General features: G+C 37.2%; 2 protein-coding genes across 3 annotated transcripts in view; both read right to left on the bottom strand.

Moving 5' to 3' along the window:
* The window catches only part of LOC6040686, a 70171-nt gene extending 48284 nt beyond the window's left edge, over positions 1–21887 (bottom strand). The window contains exons 1-3 of one of the 2 annotated variants that reach the window (XM_038258918.1): positions 21794–21887; positions 7188–7642; positions 7007–7133 (exon numbers count right to left, since the gene is read on the bottom strand). In XM_038258918.1, coding sequence (XP_038114846.1) covers positions 7007–7133; positions 7188–7642; positions 21794–21804 — 593 coding nt within the window. In that variant the 5' untranslated portion in view covers positions 21805–21887. Of the gene's footprint in view, positions 1–7006; positions 7134–7187; positions 7643–12458; positions 12626–21793 lie in introns of those variants that run through there. The other variant, XM_038258911.1, reaches the window with a different exon arrangement.
* Positions 21888–21967: 80 nt separating this feature from the next.
* LOC119768641 lies at positions 21968–22913 on the bottom strand. The gene has a single exon (XM_038258932.1). The coding sequence runs from the start codon at positions 22446–22448 to the stop codon at positions 22098–22100; it is 351 nt and encodes a 116-aa protein (XP_038114860.1). The 5' UTR covers positions 22449–22913; the 3' UTR covers positions 21968–22097.
* Between the last annotated feature and the right edge of the window lie 2795 nt (positions 22914–25708).

The following is a 25708-nucleotide window of genomic DNA, read 5'->3' as shown; positions in this document are numbered from 1 at the left end:
AAAAAAATACAACTAAAATTCATTTCCGGTTTTGGTAGAGAGTTGCTCACGTTCTATTTTGCATAAAATTAAAAAAAAAAATATTGTATAGGAGATTTTTTAATACGTCACATTCATATTCAATTTTAAAAATACGCATCAAAAGTATGCAAAAGCACATGAAAACCTTGCAAAAGAATTAAAATTAAAATTTAAAAACTACGAAACTATGATTTTTTAAAATAATAATGAATCTTTATGAAATGTGGTCGCGTTTTAAAATATCAAAAACTAAAAAAAAAACAACGTTTTAAACACAAGTTTATTTTGACGTTCGTTTTTTGTTCAATTGTAGGATAAGTATGTCAAGACATTTTATTGATTTGATATTTCCAGAACAAAACAAAAAAAGTCATGTCAATTTTAAATTTTATTAAATATTTTTGATATTTTATTTTCCTAATAGGGTGCAAAAAATTATCGTAAGCCGTGGTGACATTGATAGGATTTCAATTTATTTTTGAAATATTTTTCAATTGGTAAGGGTTTTCTCAAGATTATTATTTTTAAAACATGTACTGCGGTAGGTCCTAGGCATCTTATTTTTTCATGTGTATTTGTATGGAATTACCAACTTTTTTGTTATTTGATTTTTTTATGTTTTTATTTTCTGCGAATTGGAAAACAAATACAATAGCGTTCAAGTTGAAACTAAAGATGATAAACCATACTGGAAGAAAGTTTGGTGCCATACTGCTTCTGGCAAAAGATACAGCTTTCGTAAAATTGGTCTAAAATGTGATTTTTACATTTTAGACCAGTTTTGAGCAACCTGTATTTTTTTGCTGAGAGCAAGATAGGATCATGTTTTCATCGGAAAGGGAAAGTCAATTGGCAGAAAAATTAAAATTACAAAATCCAAAAAAGAGTCAACCAAATAAGATGGGTTTTCCACCTTTGCGGAAAGCTCTGCTCAGATTGCACCTAAATTTTAAGAGTTTGTCGAGGGCTGACTGTGACCAGAAAATGACTGTTCTACACACAAAAAATATTTCCGATTGTTACATCATTTATGATGTAACATTTTTGCACGTCATTAAACATCTAAAGTTAAATGCAATTTGATGTAAATTTGCAACAAACATGATTTTACGTGTGATTCAACCGTTTACATCGAATCTCAAGTTTACATCAACTGAGTTTACTAGTGATTATTTTTTTCCGTGTCGAGTAAATGCACACTTTTTTCTGTGCACATATAGAGCCACCCTAAAATACAACCACAGTAAAAAATTGTGTAAATTTCGAAAAAAAGATGTATTAATTCCCAGATGTAATAAAACCATGATTTTTTTTTGCAGTAAATTTTATTTGTGGAAAGTGTAATTATGCCTTGAGCAGTTTGTGGTACTTTTTGATTATTATATTGAAAATAAAGCACGTTGTTTTGTCCAAAGAATAAGCATTATTATAATAATATGAAAATTTATCAACAGTTTAAATGTTTCATTTGCTTTGTATATTTTTTTAATTTGAGTTTATTGTTTTCAAATTCAAAAATAAATAATTTTACAAAAGGATTCTGAACATTTACAATTCATTGATGCAGGGGGAAGTTATACGCAGTAGAATTATTCATTATCGTATATACTTTTTTAAAGCAATTTTGTTTTAGAGGCGGGATAATAAAATCTAAGCAAATAAAATACTGTAAAAAGAAGTCAAAACTTCTTTTTCAAATTTCGGAGGAATTTGATCAAAAATTCAACACCCCTGACCCACCTGGCATGTCCAGAGGTTTGCCACACAAGGAAGAAGAGAGTTTTGAAGCCGCAAAGAGAAAGAAATGTGCTGTAACATGATGATGCGCTGTGAGTTATATGAATTCGACTTAGCGATGAGAGTCACATCTCTCTGAGCAGCAGCGCAGCACCAGCTTCAACCTGATGTTGTTGTTGTTGTTTGCTGCAGCAGATTAGAGGAGTGAAACAATTGCTTACGTAATATGCTTGAGGTTTAAGTGTGTGTGACGAGCATTGTTGTGTGAGTGTTTGGTGGAAGAAGAAGATGCAAACTTCTTCTTATGATTTGAGCGAGAAATTTGTATCCAAATTGATACAATCGAGGCTTGAGTTGGTGATGAGTTATAAGGACATTTGATGTGAAGCCTGTTTGTTTAAGAGATGACTTTGCTATATGTTTTACAAATGGTTTTGTTTTGGTTTTGTAACTCTCAACTAGACTAAATAAATCACGATGTTTTGCTTAAGAATGATCTAATGGTTGAGTTCGCACGTTTTATAAATATTATGCATCAAAACAGACTTAACATTGAGCAAAGCTCGTGCCTAGACTTTTGAACCGACTTTGGCAAACTTATCACGTAGCAGACGCTCCTCCTCAACGGTTAGTGTAGTAAATTTCCAAATTTCGAAACATGAATTTCATAAAGGCACGTGCCCTGGTTGTGGCGGGTGGGAGAAGGGTCGTTGATACGCACTCCCATTGCCCATTTGCCGGCCGACCGAGACCATAATCGTCACGTGTATTTGAATGCAAATTTCTATTGCTGTGCTTCCATGTGGCGTCGCGACGCTTTGACAATGGTTGATGAGCTTTAGGGTGGATGGGATTCGATGCAGGCAGGGGTGCGTTCAGAGGTTAATGGTTCTACTCAATATTGTATTCAAATTTTGTTCCCATTGACGTTTGTGAACGGTTTGGACAAGCAGACCATAAGTCGCTTGAAATCGCAACATAATGACAATAGAATTTTTAATACGTTGACACCTTACCGTCTTAAGGAATACCTATGTAATATTAATCTGGACTTTGTCCGCTTTGCAAAAAGTTTTACGTTGGTCAAATCTATAAGCAAAAATATGCCGATAGCAAAAAAAAATAGTCCAATCATGGTAACCCAGTCCAATCATCCATAAAGTATGTTACTAGGATGCACCAAAAATGACTTTTTGGCGGGCATTCAGGGGCTGGTTCCGGTGGGCGTACTGAGCCCAAATCCAAAATATGAGCATGATTGGACGTAACAGGAGCTGGCGCTCTGCAATTGAATTTTAAATTAGATTTAACCCTTAAAAAAAGATTATTTTTTTCAAAATTGTCAATTTTTGAGGCTCCTTGGCCACTAATGCGTTTACCAAAAACATCAGATCAGATGTTAGATCCGGACATAGTTTACATACATTAAATTTGAGTGAGATCTGGATATTTGTGAAAACATATTTTTATACATAACTTTTGAAGTACTTAGGGACCATTCATAAACCACGTGGACACTTTTTTGGGAATCTGTTACCCCCCCCCCCCCCTCGTGGACAATTGTTCATACAAAAAACTTTTGTATGGACGTGGACAATCACCATACCCCTAAAGAGTCCACGTGGTTTATGGATGGTCCCTTATCAAAACATCAAATAATTTAATAGCGACCTATGGGACCCTACACCGAATCGAATGCGACCAGTTTGAACAAAATTGGTTCAACCAGTGTTGAGCAAAGTGAGTAACTGAGTAACTGATTTTGGTCACACACATACTCACAGACATTTGTTCCGTTTTTGATTCTGAGTCGATAGGTATACATGAAGGTGGGTCTACAACGTTTCTGAAAGAAGTTGATTTTCTGAGCAGGATTATAGCCTTACCTTGTAATGCAAATTCTTTTATATTATTAAACGCCTTTTGTGATGCTTGATATACAAGTTAAATTTATCAACCATTAAACGATATTTCAAGCTTGAATTTTCAAATGATTAATTTTTAGTATTCTTAGTATCCTTATACAATGAGTTGCATGTTCCTAACATTTCAAAAGGGCGTTATATTGAATGTTTAGCTTATTTGAAGTGTCAGTTTAAAAAAAAATCTAAAAGATCAGAAAATTTCACGAATGTTTCATTTTTTAACATTGGAAATCGAACCAGTACTTTGGAGAAATTTTGATAAAGTGCACCGTTTTCAAGTTAAATCCATTTTCAGGTGACTTTTTTTAAATAGTTGCAGTTTTTCATTTTTTTTTAAATTAGTGCACATGTTTGCCTTCTTTTGAAAAAATATTTTTGAAAAGCTGAGAAAATTCTATATATTTTGCTTCTTTCAACCTTGTTGATATGACCCTTAGTTGCTAAAATATTGCCATCAATGGTTTAAAAACATGAAAATTGATATTTTCCAAGTCTCACCCAAACAACTCACCATTTTCTAAAGTCGATATCTCAGCAACTAATGGTCCGATTTACAATGTTAAACTATGAATCATTAGTGAAATTTTTTAAACTTTTCAAAAAAATATTTCAAAAATTTTTAAATCTAGACTAACATTTCAAAAGGGCCAAACATTGAATATTACGCCCTTTTAAAATGTTAGTCTTGGTTTAAATTTTTTAAATCGGACCTTTAGTTGCCAAGACTCGACGTTAGAAGTGGTGGGTTGTTTGGGTGAGACTTGGAAAACATCAATTTTCTTGTTTTTTAAACCTTTGCATGGCAATATCTCAGCAACTAAGGGTCGTACAGCCCGGGAGCATGTTGACAGCTCCCATACAAACGGAGCGTACCCAGTTTTGTGGGCCCAGTGGGCCTAAGATGGCGGCCTTCGATATTATCTAGCCAAGCTTTTGAGATTGGCGAATAGTTTAAATAAATATAGTTTTTCCCTTATTTTGGTTAAAAACGACAAAATAAGCATTCTGGAATCATTTTCTTTGAAAACTTGTTAAGAGATACGCCCCGTTCAAATATTAGTCTAGAACAGTTGATTCTAGAAAAAAAAATTCATAACTCGGTCAAAGATTTTTTGTACAACCTGGAAATTCCTCTAACACATATCAAAAAATGAAAAAAAATGTGTTTTTTTGCAAATCAAGTTTAAGTGACAAAAAGTTAAATAATAAAAAAATCACCAAATTTTTTTTACCGTGTATAATTTTTTTCAGTGTAGTCCGTATCCATACCTACAACTTTGCCCAAGACACCAAATCGATTTTTTTTTTCAGCATCGTTTTTGTATGTACAGCTGCCAAATTTGTATGGAAAATTATATGGACAAACTAATGATGCAAAATGGCTTCTTTGGGCATACCTAACGCACCAAAAAAGATTCAGTCGGATTAAAAAACACAAAAAATCGAATGACCGAAATCTAAGAGAACTGCTCTTATTTAAAAAAAGATCACAAAATGGTTTTAGAAAAAATAATTTTGAACGGTAAAAACGTTACTTTATTTACCTTTAGGTGGTTGGTGCATTCCTCACGTTCATAAAGTGAATGCACATCCTCAATAAAGTGTATAAATAACACTTAAGTGCTTATAACTTTTGATAGGATTGTCAGATGTTCAATGTTTTTAGCTTTTTAGGAAGGTCTTTTAAAAACCTTTCTAAAAATGAACCTATATCATTTCTTACAAAAACCACTCTTTTTACAACCTTCGGACTTTTGATCAAATCAAAAATTTAAGCATAACTTTTGAAGTACTTTACAAAACATCATAATATTTACTAGGGTCATATGGGACCCCAAGACGAATCGAATGAGACCAGAATGGTCCAAATCGGTTCAGCCAGTCCGGAGATAATCGAGTGCATTTTTTTTTATTTAGGTGCACGGACTTACAGACATACACACGCACAGGCATTCGCTCAGAATTTGGTTCTGAGTCGATATGCATACTTGAAGGTGGTTCTACGAGGTCAAATAACGAAGTTCTTTTTTCGAGTGATTTTATAGCCTTTCCTCATTGAGGCGAGGAAGGCAAAACATGCCATTTTGAAACTCAAATATCTAGAAAAACTGTAGGCCAAATTTTAACCACCAGGTTGCATTCGAAACTGAATAAATCTCAGGGGTAATTTCTTACCACTGAATCTGAATCTGCCCTCAGAGTTGAGCCAAAATGTCAAAATATTGATTTTTGGACATATATTGGGTTTCATAGTTAAATGACTGTTTTTCAATTTCGACGATGTCGTGCTATCTTGTCGCACATCACTTTTTAAACGTTCCTAGAAAAAACTCGTTTTAATGTATGACCTTGACCTTGTTTGGTTGTAATTGGTTGCCGGAGGGCCGAGTTATAATTTCCAATGCTCGCGGTAGTCGTGTGTCAAACGCGTTCTGACCTGAAATCGCTTAGGCTAGTTGTCGCACTTACAGAATTTTTCAGGATGTGTTAAGATAGAACATATGAAAAGTGACAAAAATGCACAGATTTTTTTGTCGGGATTTAATCAATATCTCAGGATTGAAATCGAATTTTGGGGATCTGTGAATGTCAATAGGTGTATTGTGAACTACACAAAATGGCGTTCTAAACTGAGGCCCAAAGACAAGAAAGCACGACAGCAACGATTTGTCAGTGCAATTTTGTCACCGTTGCACTCTCTTATATATGGCCCTCTGGTGGCAAAACAGTGAAACTAACGTGTAAACAGTGAGGCTGCACGGATCCATTCGCAAAAGTTCTGCAATTCAATGCCATCTACTTGATACTACATTGCTTTGCAGCAATCATTGGTTTGGGTGTGGTTATGCAGTGTACAAATTAAATCAAAATACACTGTCTGTTGTTGTTGAGTTGTTGAAAATATGCATATCTGGACTTTGTGATTAGTTGACTCTATTCCCGGGTGCTTGGAAGTACAAACGCTACCGACTTTTTATTCTAAACAAAGAGAAATACAACTATTTCCAATCATCGACTAGTGTAAAAATAGCAGAATCAGCAGATTACCGACAAAAGCCAGCTAATAATTCTTTTGTTTTGTTAAACAAAGGCTGATTCTCGCAATTCTGATAGCTCAGATATTCCTATTTGATTTAGAAAACATAACTTCAAAGGATATATCGAAAAAAATACGTATCTAGTTAATTTATGCAAACAGGATTTGTTAACGCTGTAACCTTAACTTCTTTAAATTAACTTGATGAACTTTGCCGGTTATCGCTTAGGCACTGTACCAACCTAGAATAATAAAAGTACCCTTTTCTTGATCTAGCCCAACTTACCTTTCCTTCAGCTGCTTGGCCGCCACTAGGGCCGCATAGCCGGCCTTCCCAATATGTTCCGGCGTTTCATCTGACGAGCTAAACTTGGCCAGCATCGCTCCGGGATCGTTGGGCTCGAGAACATCCCCTAAAAGTAGGCATTTGTTTAGATGTAATGCTGGAACCGCTATTCGAGTCGTACCTTTTCGCAGCATTTCCGGTTCTTGCCGATCAAACAGCTCGACCATCGCTTCCAGGCCCTTCCGGGCCGCCGTCTGCAGTGCACTTTGCATGGTGGGCTTTCGCTTGGACTTTTTCGGACGGGAGTTCTTGTTGCTTCCGGAGGTTGAGGTTGTAGTTGTGGTCTTGTTTCTTCCAGCTTGATGACTATTGCTACCATTTTTCCGCCTTTTGATGGTCACTTTGTGTTTCATGCGCTTCGGTTGAACCTGGCTGGTGTCCAACGGGGTCACAATTGGCCGGGGTAGTTGCTGGTGGTGGTTGGTGATCAAGTCGGTAACGTTGGAATCGAGGGCTTCATCGTGGTCCACAGTGCTGTCGACGGAGATCAAAGTTTCCGCAAGACAGCATGGTGGTCCAGTTGTGGTGAAAAGTATTGTTGTGAAGAGTACGAGGGAGGTTGTGTAAAGTATGTAACTGAAAGGAAAACAAATAAGATTTTTTTTTTGATTAAATAAAAATATATTCATATTTCATGTGAAAATCTGACTAAATTAACCGAAAAACCAAAACAAACAGAGAGAAAATAATCATAACCCAACCAAACATGTCTAATCATTAGCATTCCTTTTTTGTTCCCACAATAATTCGCTACGTTTTTGTCAATGAACGACGACGGATTTTTTGCTCCTTGACCAAGATTGTTTGTACAAGAAGTAAGAAGGGAAACAAAAACAAAACCATTAACTTTTGCTTTCTTTCGGCCCGCCGGTCAATGGGTTGTGGGCGGCATCGGTCGGCAGCACATAATTATGAAACCAACTTGCGTTTGTGTAAATGCGCAAGCGAAACAAAGTGCACTCGAATAATAAAATCAGCCAGGCCGGGACGGTTAAGCTAACGATGTGCGAAACGATCAAATCAATTAGAAGTGTTGCTTTGCTAGACTAATGTTTGTTTTTGGTAGTTTGCATTTTTGCCTTTCTTACTAAAGAAAGGTATAGGTTTTACATTATGGCTGGACGTCATTTTCATGTTCGTAAATATGACGATTCAGCATGAATATTAATCGGAAAAATCGCCAAAAAATCACACTGCATTGATTTTCGATGCTCTATCGATTCACCTTGATAGAACTCGTCTATCTCCAACCCTCGAATTTTGAGAAAATAAATTCCGTGGAGATCGAGTGATGTTCGTATGTGGTAAAATTTTGCCAAATTTTGTGTCGCGTCGTTCTCAGCTCCCCTGAATCAGATTTTGATTCTTCTGAATGCAGATGAAAGCTAGTGTGCTGAACCTGAGCGAGTTGCCACTCAAATTTCGAAACATCCATCTGTTTTCGGATGTGATAAGATTTTCCAACGAATTGCACAGTTTCCAAACGAAAATATGGTAATTTTTTTTCATTTTCATATCTTTTATTTGTCTCAAAAATTGCATTTTTTGAGCTCTACAACCTCTCAAATTTTCATAAAGATTCATAATACGGTTCTGGAGTTACAGCCGTTTGATTAACCTACCATAAGAAAAAAATCCCTAAAAAAGGTAAAAGCCCACCTGGTGACCTTTGCCAACATTTTTCGCTTCTAATTTTAACTGAAATTTCTTCCTACATTCAAAGTACAGACCATGAGTGAGCATCTGAAACAAATTTGACATCTATCGGCAATCCCGATCAATTTTTAGAACGATTTACTTTTTTGCCTATCTTACTAAAGAAAGGTATAGTTTTACTTTATGGCTGGACATCATTTTCATATTCGTAAATATGACGATTCCGCATGAATTTTAATCTGAAAAATCGCCAAAAAATCACACTGCATCGATTTTCGACGCTTCGTCGCCAAGTTGTCAAGTTTTTGAGCCTATTTTCAAGTTGCTATGTTTTCAAAATGGCGCATTTTGGCGCAAAACCGAACAATGCACCTGAAAGTACACACTTTCAACTACATTTCCTGAAAATATCTCCGTGTCTATCCATGTCTATTTTTAGATATCTCGATTTGAATTTGAAAATGAACTTTCAGGTGCATTGTTCGGTTTTGCGCCAAAATGCGCCATTTTGAAAACATAGCAACTTGAAAATAGGCTCAAAATCACATAAAAATGTTTATAACTCTTCAATAAAGGCTCAAAACATTTTGCTGTCTTCGGCAAAGATGTGTAATTTCATGTCATAAACAACTCTTCAGAACATAGTAGGCCACTAAAATGCTAACATTTTGAGTTATCACCAAAAAAGTGCTTTTTTGGACCATTTTTGCAAAAATGGCGTATATTCGAGTAGATTAAGAGCTACAAATTTAGTGCCTTCAACAAACATTCATGAAATTTTCTCTTCTACAACTTTGCCGAAGACACCAAAGCCCTACAACGTCATCCAACAAAGTTAGTTTTTGGTTGACACCCTGGAAGGTCGTCACCCTGTATGTCAATAACTTCAAAAGATAGCCCTTATTAAGTACAATAACTCTTCCGAAGACACCATTTGGCTAGGACGTCAAATAAAGGAGTTATCAATTTATTCCACTTAATTTTGCCATTCCGAACACTGTGCAATAGGGACGTGGCGTTACATCGTGCTGCCACCTGGTTTTTTTAGGCACAAGAGTGTAAAAGTGCTGAGTCATCGTCTAAAAATAGACGGCGTCCTATCTCGCCCAGCAAAATGAAGTCGATAAAGTAGTCGGTTTCGATGCGAAAAAGTGGAAAACGTGGTCTAAAAATAGCGACGCCATCCCCCTATGGCTATCTACTCGCGATTGAGTGTGTAGTGGTGCGGTTGTAAAAATAGTTATCTCTGACTCTCTTACTTTCGTAGATGCTGAATGGCAAGCTACCCTGCACTGTGCGGCACACGCGGTTAACTTGTTCCTCGGTTTTGCTTTGCGCCTGCTTTGTTCGGTTTATGGGCTCGTATCAAAACTATCACTGGAGCATGGGAAGCCTGCTATGCTCGCGTTTGTCATAATCGCTTGTTTGATTGAGAATTTGTACGATTAAAAATATTCTTTTGGTGAAAATTGTTTTTCAATTTCTTTTGGAAAACACATCATTAGTAATACCTTGCTTTCATTATAAGATTTGTTGTATCATGTCACTTTCTTTTGTGCTGACGTTATAAATAAACAAAGTCGATGTTATGAATTTATTTTCTTTAGCAAGAAAGGCTATTTCTCACCCCTGGTGGGATTAAATCGGGTTTTTGACATTTTCATCCAAAATTGCATAGATAAAACTGAAAAAAATGTTATTAATACGATGACCAATGCCCCAGGTAGAAAAGTGTTGAACAACAGTTCTAAAAACCATTGTTCAACTGTAATTTTTGTTAGATAGTCAGTTGTAAGAATTGCTGTACAACAAGCGTTGTTTGGTGTAGGGGTAAGCGTGGTTGCATCTCACCCAGTCGGCCCGGGCTCGATCCCAGGAGGTCCCGGTGACATTTTTCGAGACAAGATTGGTCTGATCACGCCTTCCGTCGGACGGGGAAGTAAATGTTGGCCCCGGTCTAACCTAGAGGTTAGGTCGATAGCTCAGTCCAGGCGTAAGAGTCGTCTCGATGGAGTCGCTGGTAGGCAGTTGGACTTACAATCCAAAGGTCGTCAGTTCAAATCCCGGGGTGGATGGAAGCTTAGGTGTAAAAAGAGGTTTGCAATTGCCTCAACAATCAAGCCTTCGGACACCAAGTTTCGAGTCGGAATAATTTGATTTGATTTTGAAATATTTCCGAAGAATGAGTCATTCCGGAAGCGGACCATTCTGGAGAATGGACTTATGATTGCATATTTTTTTAATCGACCATCTTTTTATTATTTTTTTTGACAACAATCACTATAAATCAAAACTCTAAATATCAGCATCATTCTTCCCTGACTACGAAAGTGAGCGCAACCAATTAACGACCATCACTTTGTTTGAGTCATCATAGTACGTTGTACTCCTTTTTTGCTGCTTCCAACTAGCGGCCGGTAGAGGCGGAGCCTTTCCCATGACGTGATGTGCGCAAATAATTAGCAAAATAAAAACTGAAACACCATTTCTATTAGTCGCTACATCGCCACTTCTTGTAAAGTGGGTGGGGGTTAGTTAAGGTGGCACGTGAATTATAGTTATAGTTTTCCAATTAAAATTATTATCAATACCCTAAAATAAATACTGTAAAAAAAATTAGACAGAGTTTTTTTTTTGTTTCAGAACTACCCCACTTTACGATAGATTAGCGCTCCTTCGACGGAACGGGGTGTGGAGTGGCGCCCAACATGTTACACGCAGCGGCTAATTAAAACAAATAAACGGTTGGATTTAATGTTGGTTTGGCTCTGCCACACTTTTAGTTTGTAAACACCATGTTCCACCAGCTGGACATTAGGGTGACAATAGAAAAAAAAGATGATGATCATTCATTTCTTCCAAATCTGTTTAGGTTTGAAATTCTCGCAGGAGAATATATCTTACAACTTTGTCGAAGGGTGCGAAACGATCCGAATTAATACTGAGCTTCTGTTTTTATTGTCACCCTGGTGGTAATCTTTGCCGGTCCTCTGGGCGTCGTTCATCATCTGCTGCTGCATCCTACAGTCCTGCAGTTTAGCATCGATTATTATTACGGTTTATTTCATATTTTTATAACGCCTTGCAAGCGGTGGCTGCTGCGTTCAAGTGTCCAATAAACGGTGCAGTGACATGTTCCTGTGGTATTTATTGAAAACCGGTTGATTTGTTGAATGTAGAATCTTACGAGCTCGTGTTGAACTTGGTTGTGGAATGGTTTTTTTGTTTTTAATATTAATACAAAATATGTTTTTTTTGAGACGATGTATTTATTTGTGTGTGTAATTTTCTTTTATTTTTGAAAATTATAGTTTTTAGTTGCATAAATTTCCCCCAATTCCCCAAGTATGATAAATGTTTAATTATTCCATAATTTCGTAGCCGGCCCCTACCTAATTAAGACTGAATGAAGACAATAAGGTTCGTCACTTATGGGATCATTTTTTGTTGACTCGTGTATTGTAGCCACAAACTGGGTCATAAGAGTGTCATTTTTTTGGTAAAAACCATCTGAATACTACAACCAGAAATAAACCTCATAAAAGAAAGTTTGCGGTACTACGAATTCCATTAAAATCCACTTAATAATTAGCAGGCACCACTCGCAATCCATCACCGTCCGTTTTCTTTACCCGATTGATCACTGCACGTCTCTTTGTGTCCAATTTGCAAGGAATCATTTTTCCCAAAACTCAAAGTAGGTCACAACAAAATCCAGCAGGAAACAATTCCTTACCGGAAGTGCGCCATTGCTGGCCCGCTGGTAAGATCAACTCGTTCGTCACCGCATTCAAGTTGGCAGTCCCCGCAACCAAAAAACTCCAAAATATTACAAATTTCCCTGCGAATCAAACTTCCTCACAACTCTTTGCACACAACACAACAACGCGTTTGAACTTGACTTTGGCCGCGGAGCAACTGACCCACAGCAGCCAATTTCCATTGGACGATACCTCTCTCGGCCGATCTCTCAAAGGTTCCTGTTTTTTTTTCTTCCTTACTTTACCTTTTCCGATGCCTTTAAAGTGCCTCTTACGCTTTAATGAGAATGTATCAAGCCAGGCGTGCCGCGAGATGTCCAAGCCGTCGACCGTCATCATCATCAACGGCAAAATCATCAATTTCGTGATCATTAGCAGGCCTTTCTTCGCATTTCTCCGCCGGCCATCAGCGGCCGCGAGTTATTAAGAATATGAAATGTAACCAATCTGCAAAGCACAACGACTGAGCACGGTGGGGTGAGTAGGTGGTCAAAATTGGAAGAAAAACAGCGAGAAGTAAGAAGTAAGAAGTAAGAAGTAAGAAGTAAGAAGTAAGAAGTAAGAAGTAAGAAGTAAGAAGTAAGAAGTAAGAAGTAAGAAGTAAGAAGTAAGAAGTAAGAAGTAAGAAGTAAGAAGTAAGAAGTAAGAAGTAAGAAGTAAGAAGTAAGAAGTAAGAAGTAAGGTAAGAAGTGAAGTAAGAAGTAAGGTAAGAAGTAAGAGTAAGGTAAAGTAAGAAGTAAGAAGTAAGAAGTAAGAAGTGAGTAAGGTAAGAAGTAGAGTAGAAGTAAGAAGTAAGAAGTGAAGTGAAGTGAAGTAAGAAGTAAGAAGTAAGAAGTGAAGTAAGAAGTAAGAAGTAAGTGGTAAAGTGAAGTAAGAAGTAAGAAGTAAGAAGTAAGAAGTAAGAAGTAAGAAGTAAGAAGTAAGAAGTAAGAAGTAAGAAGTAAGAAGTAAGAAGTAAGAAGTAAGAAGTAAGAAGTAAGAAGTAAGAAGTAAGAAGTAAGAAGTAAGATGTGTGCCCTCTTCCACAAATAATACACCCACTGTGAGCCGGCAATCTCTTCGCAGAATTGAAATGGGACATCACATGCAAGACAGCAGCGGGCACATGCCAACCGCGGGTGGCCATCTGCAGAAAGAAGCCCCCACAAGAAAGGTAAACCGATCTTAGCCCGTCGCGCAAGCATCTTTGGCTCCGCCAACAAATCGCGCATAATTTTTCTTTTCACTTCCTCCCAGCATCATCGGTTTGTGCGGCTTTCCGCTTGACTTTCTTCCCTTAGGCGAGGAAATTTTGCAGATTTGGGATTAAACTACGACAAAAAAACACGAAATAATCCAAAGACAATAATCAACGGGAAGATAAAGACTGGAAAGGTCAAGAAAACAAATTAATTCAGACAAAAAAGAAAAAAAACCAAAAATGAATTAGGGTAACATAAAAAGACTTTGATATCACGGGTGACTCTGGTACGACAAAGATAATTTGTTCAAAATTTGAATTCTCTTTTGCATCGCATTTTTTCAAAAAAATAGAAAGACTTAGGGGAACTATACCGTTTCTCAGCCTATTTCTATTATCGGCCTATCGACACTTTGATCATGAATTACAGCTTTCTTGAAGTGTTTTTGACTGTTCCAAAGTAACAAATAGCTCAAATAAAAGAGAGCAAGCAACTTTCCATTGTTGATGTATCTAAAAATGTTGATTTAGTAGCGGATAACTGCATAAGTGATGGAAATTGGTATAACGGCTTAGAGTGAATAAAATTCGAATATTTCCCCTAATATTCCTTTCAGAATGTAACTTTTTCAAAACTTTTTTTTCGTAAAATCGCGATAATTCGTGATGTTTATATGCAAACCCCTAATGTTTATATATCAAAATTTGTGTTATTGTCTGCTCTACAACTTCGAAAACATTATTACACTCTAAAAAATAACCCTGCAAAGTTAAAAAAACACGAAATTTCAAAATGAAAAATTTTGTTCTAAATGAAAAAATGACCCTTTTGGGTCAATGTAGATTCGAAAAGTTCATTAAATTTCCTTTAAAATGACATGTTCCAAAAATTGTACAGTCGAGTGACGAAAAATTGTAGAGTTTTTAAAACTTTCATAGTGTTTTTTTCGATGAAAAATACGTTTTTCTAAATTCTGAGTACGCCATCAAATCGGTCGTCTAATTTAACATAAAAGTCCCTTTGACACCAAATTTCTATCTCATCACCGTTTCAGGCTGCAAATTATTGAAAAACGCCTCTTTTTCCGCATGTTCGAAAATTGAAGGGGTCGTACCGCCCCTCCGTCACGGGATATCAAAAAAACGGACCTCGGATTCGTCATCAGGGACAAAACTTACCCCATAGGACAAAGTTTCACGAAAATCAAAGGGGTTCGGGGCAACTTTTCCCGATTTCGTGTGAGTTGGTAGAGAATTACCCATATGGGACATTTATGCGATCATGGGCAGTATAATTATGTTAGGTCGCATCGTTGATTTGGACGCAATTTTCATCAAAATATCTGAGATCCGTCCTAAAAACTGTACGTAACTAACACTTAAGTGCTCATAACGTGTGAAAGGGTTCTGATTACCCATCCAACAATAATCGAAATGCTAGATTCAGATAACGTTTCCATAAAAAAATCAATGAGTGTCATTCCAAACATTATTATTTATAATACAATTTCAAATAAAAACTCACCGAAAAAGGCAGACAATTTCACAATAGTTTTCTTTTCAACATTAAAAATCGAACCAATAATTTCCGAGATATCGCATGTGGAAACAAAGGTACTCAAAATAATAATGAAGAAAACTATTTTTTGCATGAATTTTTTATATTAAATCCTATTACAATGGCATCCTGGGGTCTTTGTCGTCTCCTAGGGCAAAAAGAAACTACAGTAGTAGTTGGTAATAGTCGCTGTCTTAATATGTTTTTTAGCAAATTTGTAAAAAAATGTAGAAATAATCATCTTTTAACATATGCTATTTTTTATGTTCAACGGTTAAAAACAAGCACAAAACCCATTTCCAATCACTTTTTTTTATTTTAATGCAAACAAAAATTATAAGACAACATTTTACGATGGATAAACGATGGCCGCGATTTTAATTTTTCAAAATGGATTTAAAAATCAATTTTATACCCTTTGTGGTCGTACAAAGGGTAATAGTACTCAAAAAAAAATCAGCTTTAATGTTGTGAACAATAATATCGGCAATTTATGCTTCATTTTATAACCTAATTTAAAATATGAAAAATAATTGCTTATACAGCCCATGTATTTCGATTCAGTCCGGTTGATGGTAGCTATTATTTTCGTGGTACAATCTATATTTTTCCAATGTTTTTTTTTATTTTAGCTAATTATAAATATTTTCATTGAGTTTTTCCCGTTATACGCGTTATACACTTCAAAAAGATCTTTGATAGCATTATCGCTTGGAAGGCACGCCAACAGGTCTCGAACAGATTCAAGGGACCTTAAAATATATTTGCAACGTTTCGAATTCTGTTGTTTCCAAAATAATTAAATTGTGAATTTTAAATTTAATGCAAAATATTCCAGTATGCATGTGACACTTGCGCTATCACTTTTCATGCTGTTATACTGATGGAATAATAGTTGCTTTGATTAAAGTATCCTCCATCGAACGCTGAGCTATCATTATTCACTGCAGGGTTTATACCAAGTTGTTAAAATTTCATTGCTTGCCCAAACTGTTCCGCAGACAGCGATTTTAACGGGACCATAAAACATAAGTTATCTCGAATCTTACCCCCGTCAATCAAGATTAACCCCCTGAATGCTTCTCTGGCTTGTGGATGCAAACCTGTAAAACAAACTAGTTTAAAATTCGTTCCCATATTCTCCACCAGAATGCAACAAAGTAGTCGGGAAAGGTGCGCAAAATTCCACCCCTTCGAGCAGCAGCATGCCATGGCATAATTCCCATAATTCCCGATTGCGTCATACCGTTACCTTAAAGGTTACCCATCCCAACACGAACGCAACGCAATGACGATTGTGTGTGTACGTGATTTTATGCTCAATTATTATGCACCTACCAACACCTTTAAACGCGTGCAACTGCACCGACACGCGAAGCGAAAATTTACCGAGGCCAAAATTAAGGGCCTAGGAGCGAAATGAGGCGGAACCATCGTGTTATTAGCAACATTAGCGGCTTTGTGGGAACCTTTCACTGCTACCAACGAACGATGAGAGGGCTACCACCGTTGCCACTACTACCACAACTTTACTGTTGTTATCGTAGGGAGGCAGCAGTGTTGAGAGTCTAGGTCAATGTCAAAGCGCGAGAGAGAGAGAGAGAACTTCAAGCTGTAAGCTTTTGGCGCAGGCTCTCTAGGTTGATAGTTGGTGGAGAGAATGAGAGAGGATCGTCGTGATGTCCTTTGTGGAATAAATTAGGTAGGTAGATGGGTCAAAAAGGACAAATTCTAAATCGACCTTTTCTGATCAAGCTCAAATTTGGTGGAGGCAGGGTGGTTAAAAATCTTCGCGGATTTCGCGGATTTCTGTTGAATGTTCCTGTGGGTCTATCTTCAAGAATACAACGTAGATTTCGATGGGTAGTGAAAATGTTTGTCTAAATCTAGTATTTCCAGAAGAAAGAACGCAAATTAATCTAAATCCTGCTCGGTGAGAGCAATTTAGATTTCCGCGAAATCCGCGAAATTCGCGAAAATCGCGAAGATTTAACCACCCTGCTATTGATACTATCAAAACATGTAAGAATCCCGATTTTGAACCAAATTGGGCCACACCTTCTTTTTTGGCACCACCCCCAAATTTTGCAATTTTCGTCATTTTATCGTGGAAACAAAGAATGATAGACCAAAACTTGACAGTTATTTTAAAAGGAAATTGGACGCTGATTCGAAAGGCGTCGTCAGATTTTCAATTGAAATTAAACTTTGCTGCATTTTGCGCAGTTAAAAACTTTACCCGCAATTTTCTCAATATACATGCGATTAAATTTTGAATAAAACTTCACCATCGTGTTTTCCAGACGATTATACATAAGAAAATAAAAAAAAAAGTATAAAAATTGAAGTTACAAGGCAAGGTATTAACATTTCAATGAATTTATAAAAAAAAAATGCTTTTGACACCTGCCCAGTTGTTTTGCAATCATTAGTTGTCAACAAATCTAAGCATTGTCGAAACGGCTTTATGTGTTTATAAGACAAAAAACGTTACTTAATCCACCCTTAGGTGGTTGGTGCCTTCCTCTCATTCAAAGGGTAATGCTATTCAAAATAGACACGCTCGTGAGAAGGTCTTTAAATTACCTATCCAAAGATAGGTCGCATGATATATTTGGAATACGTTTTCATCTAAATATCTGAGAACTAGCCTCCAGAAAGTTTATAAATAACTCTTAAGTGCTTATAACTTTTGATAGGGTTGTCAGATCTTCAATGTTTTGGACGCGTTGGAAAGGTCTTTTGATTACCTGTTCAACGACGGGTTGCATGATAGATCCGGACAACGTTTTCATCGTGAAATCTGAGATCCGGCTTCCAAAAAGTGCATAAATAACACTTAATTGCTAATAACTTTTGATACACCCAAAACTGGCAGCGCTAGTCAGAGAGAATGATGGTCTCGAGTCGAGAGAATAGTGGTACCATTCACGGACGCAGAGAACACAGCTCGAGATGGACGATAGAACTATTCTCTCGAGGTTCATTTGCAAAAAAAGTTCATCCGTCAAACAAAAAACCGAAAGTGTCGACAACGGGAATCGAACCAGAGACCTTTGACAAACCAATCCAATGACTTAGCTGCCTCGGCCACCACAGCTTGGTGACCAAGGAAAAGTCAGAAGTCGATGTATGATACTTGTTGGAGATTTATTGATTCAACTAACGAATGAACTCATTTGTTATGATGGTGTGAGTTGGTACCATTATTCTATCGATTTTGGCACTGAGCCCTCAATAAATTTTGAGAGAACGATTATCTCGACTCTGAATTTTGGGTGTAGGGTTGTCAGATCTTCAATGTATTGGTTGCGTTGGAAAGGTCTTTTAAATACCTTTCTAAAAATGTATAACATGCTGTTGCTGGGGTTTCTTACAAAAACCACCCTTTTTACAATCTTCAGGACTTTAGTCAAAATCGTTTTTTTAGCATAACTTTTGAAGTACTTTACTAAACTTTATAATTTTCAATAGGGACTTATGGGACCCCAAGACGAATCGAATGAGACCAAAACGGTCCAAATCGGTTAAGCCAGTGCTGAGATAATCGAGTGCATATTTTGGTGCACAGACACACACACACACACACACACACACACACACACACACACACACACACACACACACACACACACACACACACACACACACACACACACACACACACACACACACACACACACACACACACACACACACACACACACACACACACACACACACATTTGCTCAGAATTCGATTCTGAGTCGATAGGTATACATGAAGGTGGGTCTAGGAGGTCTAATTGAGAAGTTCAGTTTTCGAGTGATTTTATAGCCTTTCCTCAGTAAGGTGAGGAAGGCAAAACGTGACTTAATCTACGTAAGGTTCTTGATGCCTTCCTCACAACAGTATGATATTTTTGAAAAATAAAAATGTCTACCTACAAATGTTATCTACATAAAATTTCATATACTCATTACTCGATTGGGTTGTCAGATATTTAACCCTTTGGATTCGTTGGATAGGTATTTAAATAACGCATCCAACGATAGGCCGCATGATTAATCCGGACAACGTTTCCATCGAAATATCTGAGATCAAGCTTCAAAAGAGTGTATAAACAACACTTAAGTGATCATAACTTTTGATAGGGTTATCAGATTTTCGATGTTTTTGACTCATTTGAAAGATCTTTCAATTATCTAACTAGCGACCTGTACCATGATGGATCGGACACCATTTTCATCGAAATATCTGAGATCCGGCTTCAAACGAATAAATAAACAACACTTAAGTGCTCATAACTTTTAATAGGGTTGTCAGATCTTCAATGTTTTGGCCTCCTTGGAAAGGTCTTTCGATTACCAATCTAACTAGAGGTCACACGATAGATCCGGACAATGTTTTCATCAAAATATCTGAAATCCGGCCTCTAAAAAGTGTATAAATAACACTTAAGTGCTAATAACTTTTGATAGGGTGTAAGATTTTCAATCTTTTGAACTCGTCGGAAAGGTCTTTTAAATACCTTTCTAAAAAATTATACAAAAACCACCCTTTTTACAATCTTCCGGACTTTTGCCAAAATCGTTTTTTTAGCATAACTTTTGAAATACTTTTTTAAACTTCATAATAATAACTAGGGTCTTGCGGGACCCCGCGATGGATCGGATGATACCAAAACGAATCAAATCGGTCCAGCCAATTTCACTTGTGAACTTTCTTCACCCGCGAAAGAGAGAGGAGACAAATCACGCTAAGGAAAATCGCTACCGAACTTCTCCAAGAAAATCAATCTGTTGATGATTTTTTGGTGAATTTCCTTGTCAGCACCACTTAAAAATATTTATTTCACTTTGTTTACACACATTGCCCATCTACAAAATGTGACAGGTCATGTTTCGACGTGTGACGTTATGGCCTATCTACAATCACTTAGCTTAGAATAGTTAAGTGAAGTAAAACTTAGAAAATGTACACAACTTACGGCCGTCATCCACAATCAACTTAGAAAATTTGCTGGGCTGATATACGTTGCTATGCAGTTGTTTGTTTACCTTTGATATGGAAACGTCAACTTACCGTAGATTTTGAAATTTTCCAAACCATACGTCAAGTTTCTAATTTTATTCCTTTTCATTGTAGAAGATCAGATTCATTTCCATTGATTCAAACTCCTAAGCTAAGTGAAATTTTTTAAGTTAAGTGATTGTAGATAGGCCATTACACTTGCAAGTGTAGTAGTGAAAAAGATATTCCGCCAATTAATCAAGATGATGATATTTTTAGATTCCTTTTACCGATCTTTCGTGCGTGAGAGAGAAGAGCCATGCTCCCTTCGGATTTTTTCTCTTGATGAACGTCCAATAATTTTCTTTTGATGATGATTATTCCATCGCTGCAAGGGACAAACAAAAATATTTTTCTAAAAAATTCATAATTTCAATAGAAGAGTAAGTGCTTTCAGCTGTAAACAATTTGAAATGCATTTTCCTGCGTTTAGAATCACTTTTAGCATGTTATGGTTGATTTTATTGAACTTTTTTTTTTTAATTTTCGATGTTTAGTACCGCAAAAAGTTTTTTTTTCTCGCTAAAATTTTTGTTTTCGTCAAATCTTACATTTTTTGAAAACTAGTGATTGCAAAACAACTGAACTAGTGTAATATGCATTTTAAACACACTTTTTCCATGCAAATGTTGAAACTATGGCTTGTTATTTCAATACAACCCCCGCGGGACTCGCAGAAAAGTCTGCGTATTTAGAACGAAGCAGTTTTTCGATGTTGATCAGGCTTTTAGTGTCCAAAAATTTGTTTTTGCAATTCCGTCGTGAAACTACTCACTTTTCCTGTCATTCTTGAACAACGGTATAGCCTACTTTTCTGTACAAAAAATAACAGAATCAAATAGCAACACTTTTCAAAATAAATGCTGAAAAGTTCTACTTTTCAGCACTCAAATGGGTGCTGAAAAGTTGATCTTTTCAGCACTTGTTTCGAAAAGTAACACTTTTCAACATTTTTTTTTAATTAAACGATTTATTGACAAAATACATGAAAATTTGACTTAAAATTTCACTCAGTGTGTTTTTTGGAATTGCAAAAAATGTTGTATGGAACTCGATGCAAAACTTGATTTTTTCAGCACTCTTCGTATTTATCCAACTCGGTGAACCTCGTTGGATAAATGTACGACTCGTGCTGAAAAAATCCTCTTTTTGCAACTTGTTGCATATACTACTATTTTCTAAGTTCTACCGAATTGACCCTGTATCATCAATCGATCTTCAATTATATCTTCAATGTACATTGAAACTTTTTTGCTCAATTCCTTGAAAAAACTTTTTTCAGACTATTCAAAATTTGCATTCTACTACAGAAAAGAAGGCCAACTAAATCAAAAAGAGGTGTGGCCATAGCAATTTGTAAGGTTAAAGTAAAGCGTAAGTGAATACCAACTGTTGCGTCATACCAGCCTGATAACCAGTTGCCAACCAACTCCACATGGTAAAAAACTCCGTTGAATTCAACTATTGTTGCATAGCAACAAAGTACCCCAAAAGCTGTCAAATTCTCCGGGAGGCTCACCTGGTTGTCATTGAGACTTTCGTATCCTTTTTTTGCCCGTTCTGGGGTGCAATTCACACGAGTCGCGCGCCGTCGTCGTAAACGCCCCACCGAATTGGTAATAATAATAAATTAATTATACTACTATACTGTATGAAGAATAAAAGTTGATAACATTGAAAAAGTTTGCAGCAAGTTCTGACGTGTGCAGCAACAACCGGACGACGAAACAAACACTCAAACAAAAAAAAATCACTCTTCTCTCTTCTTCTTCTTCCTTCGTGCTTCGTGTTCCGATCCGGCTTCTCTCCAAACGCCGCGCTCGTCACTGCCGACGTCCGGCCCTGGTGACCTGATTCCGTTCGGCCTGTTCCTTCTCTCGGAGTTCTTTGATCGCCCCGACCGAACCCCACATTACTTTGGCCGTCACCTGGGTGGTCCCGGTGGTTCCGCCGCCGATCGAACCGGTTCCCACGCCACCACCCGTTCCGGACTCGTTGTTGGCGTTGGCAATTGCTGCCGAGTTCCGGGTTATTCGCTGGCTATCGCTGCCAGCGATCCGTGCCGAAGCGTTCCGGTTCCCGCGGGTTCCGTGCACGTTCGCCGAGTACGTCGCGTTCACGTAATTGTTGTTCTGATCCTTTTCACGCTCACAGTTCTTGCACTGATAGGACATCTTCACGCCGCACTCTTGGATACTCTACGACACTCTTGACACAACCCGTTCAGCACGATCTAGCAGGCTACTGTGGTGCTGCAAAACGTGTCGTGCATTCAAGTCTCGTGCAACCCCAAAAAAGAACTGATCACCACAACTACCACACACTACCGATCTACGCCGGATTCTCTTCTCCGAGTTCCAGTTCTTCACAGCAGCAGCAGCGCCTGGAGGTCTCTCGGAACGGAATGCGTTATCTCCAGCGAGTCAACTTGCCGAACCTGTATGTCTCTAGATCGACGACGACGACGAAAACGGCAACCCCCGCGGGTTTCGGAAAACAAAACAACAAAAACAAAAACCTCCTCTCTATAGTAGGCCGCGCGCGGAGAGCGAGCGGATTAGAACTCCAGCAGGTTTGGGTGAGCAGTCCAGCAACCTGAACTCTGCGGCGGCCAACTGCGATGCGAGCGTGAGCGAACCCGGTTGATCAGGTTGGCAGGGCAGGTGTGCTCTGTTGGCGCAGTATTCGTTGAAAATGTTGAACTTTTCTGTGACAGTGAGAAAGAATCTCTACTGTTGGTTTAATACGACAAATTTTGTACGAGCGCAACGGGTTCATCCAAATTTCGAAAGATTTTCTTTAACAACATTGACTAAAACTCCCAGATAAATTTAAAATAAAGTAAACTTTAAACATGCATGTTTGTAAACTTCAAACTCCCGAAAAGAGACCACACCACCAGCAAAACTTTGCACCCGTCCTTTGCATGCTCCATCTCAGCGACACCGTTTCTCCCTCTCTCACACGTGACTGGGAGCGTGCTTGGAATCACCTGTTTGATCTTCGAAAGCTCGCTCAACTTTTTCTTTACAGCCTCACCAGGTGAGCAGATTCTGGAAGTGTTGGTGTTGGTGCAACCGCAGGTCGATGAACTTTGGTACTACTTCGCGATCGCCACCACACGAAAGCTTTTGCCCAATTTTCCGCGATCTTTCTTTCTTTCTCTCTTTCTCTCCGGGGGTTGAGATTTTCTCGCGGGAGCTTCTGTTTCCTCTCTCTATTTTTCTGGCGCTTGCTTTTGTTTTTTGTGGAGGAAGTTGATTGACGATTGACCTGGAAAGCTCAAATTTGCGCGATCGCGGGAAAGCTTTCCTTTGCGTCACGATGCAGATGATTGAAAAGGGGTTGTAGTGTTGAGGGTTGCATGAAGCTTGTTTGCAAGGTTTGATGCGGATTCTTTGATCAGTTTTACAATACATTTCAGTTTAGTTATAAGTTTTATTGAAACAGAAAACGAAAATATCTTTGGATTTATTTATTTGCATTTTCAGTTGCAAATTTGAAATTGAAAAGAAATTGTGCTACCAAGTTGGTTTTATATTTGTATGATAACATCTATTTCTCGTGAATTACTAAAATCGAAATAGATGACCAAAGAAACCCATGTCATTGGTTCATCTATACAAGGCTTCATACAATTTTAGCAGCTGTCCATACAAAAAAGGGTACGTAAATTATCGAAACTCTATAACTTTCGAAGGAAAACTTGGGCAAAGTTGCAGGTATTAGACTTTTCAGAAAAAAATTGACAAGTAAAAAAAGCGTTTTTTAAAATTAAAATTTTTTGTATGTTTTGGTATGTGTATAATCTCCATACTCGCAGGCAACTTGGTCTTGGAATCGAATGTGAGCGCTAGGTAAAAAATTCTGTAATCTTTTATTCCATTGTCTGTTCATTCACGTGCATAAGTTTTTTTTGCACGAATTTTTGTGCTATAAATAATTAAATTTGTTACCCTCTCCCCTCCCCCCAAAGTACCGGAAACTTGTAGCGGGTAAAGGTCCACTTCGCATAGACGCCCTTGCTCCCATCATGTCACTAAAGGTATGGAGCGGCGACAAATTAAAAAGAAAGCCCCTCAGCTGATCCTTCAGAAGAAAAGCAGGCAATCCACAACTCACAGCGAACGACCAAGGGAACACCCTACCGCGTCTAAAGTAAGATTGGTGTGGTTAGTCTTTAATGAGTTGTAAATATGTTAGAATATATGAAGAGTTACCTGTACTAAAATGAAAAGCTCTCACCAAATTGTGGAGCAACATTTGGAAAGGGCGCATAAGCATTTTGACAGCTAGAACTATTTTGCGAATTCCAAGACAACAGTACACTATTTAACAAAACCGCAGCGTTAGAAGGTAGCTGGGAAGGCCAGCTATCGAGAAATTAAAAAGAGAGATGTGAGCCGGTAACATGGAGTTAAACTTGCGCAACTGTCATGGTAAACTTCACAGTAGCTTGAGAGAAAGTTTAACTCCATGTTGCACTTTTAATTTCTCGATTGTTTTACACATCGAGTTTTGTGAAAAAGTCAACTGGTGGCTCGGAATTTGCGAAATAGTTCCAGCAATCAAAAAGCTTATCCGCCCTTTTCTCGTCTTGCTCCAGAAATGAAATAGTCTTCATGTTTTGTTGAATATCGAATCTTGTTAAAACTCAGTGCACCTAAAATACTTCTGCAAACTTGTTTTCTTGAGTTGCGAGAAGGTTCAATCCGTTGTTTAATATTAACTTTTTTTTACAAAAAAGTCAATTTCTTAAGATTCATGTTTTATTTTTTGAAATTTTCTGATATTTTTAAGGGGACAGATAACCTTAACTTTTGAGCCATAGAGAAGAATGAACACAAATTTCGGCACAAAGAAAGTGTTTATTTATTGGAAAAAAATAGAAACTTTTGTCCAAAAAATTTGTTGACCTCAGTTTATAATGTAAAATCAAATTTGAATATTCAAAATATATTTTCTTTCGGAAAGAGGTCAAAGTCTGAGTCAAATGAAAAAAAATAAATAAAAAAAGTATTGAAATTGGCCGATTTCGTAGAAAATTGCTCACTTGGAGCTTTCATAATTACTCAACCAAAAATTTACATGCATTTTTTTATGAAAAATTGGCAGTCTAATTCACTTTACATAATTATGAAGGAAACATCAAGAGTTCTGCGACCCCATTTTAATCAATTTGAATATTTGAAAAACTAAAACGTTTATTTGTTCCTATGTTGGGTCTTGTGCTTCCAAAAATTCGACTAACATTAAGACATATACCCTAATCATTTCAATTTGCACACTTTTAGGTAGAAATTTGTATGAAACTCAGTGACTATCGAAATCATTTTTTTTATAACAATTTTAACGAGATCATTTTTAAAGCACTTTTAAAAAACAAATTCTGAAGTTTTTTTTGAAAAGGTCCAATAAACCAAATTTCCAGTTT

The sequence above is a fragment of the Culex quinquefasciatus genome, chromosome 1, assembly GCF_015732765.1.
Source record: "Culex quinquefasciatus strain JHB chromosome 1, VPISU_Cqui_1.0_pri_paternal, whole genome shotgun sequence".
NCBI classification, from domain to species: Eukaryota; Metazoa; Arthropoda; class Insecta; order Diptera; family Culicidae; genus Culex; species Culex quinquefasciatus.
The sequence above is the reverse complement of the archived record's forward strand: the minus strand, read 5'-3'. Positions and strand labels throughout refer to the sequence as shown.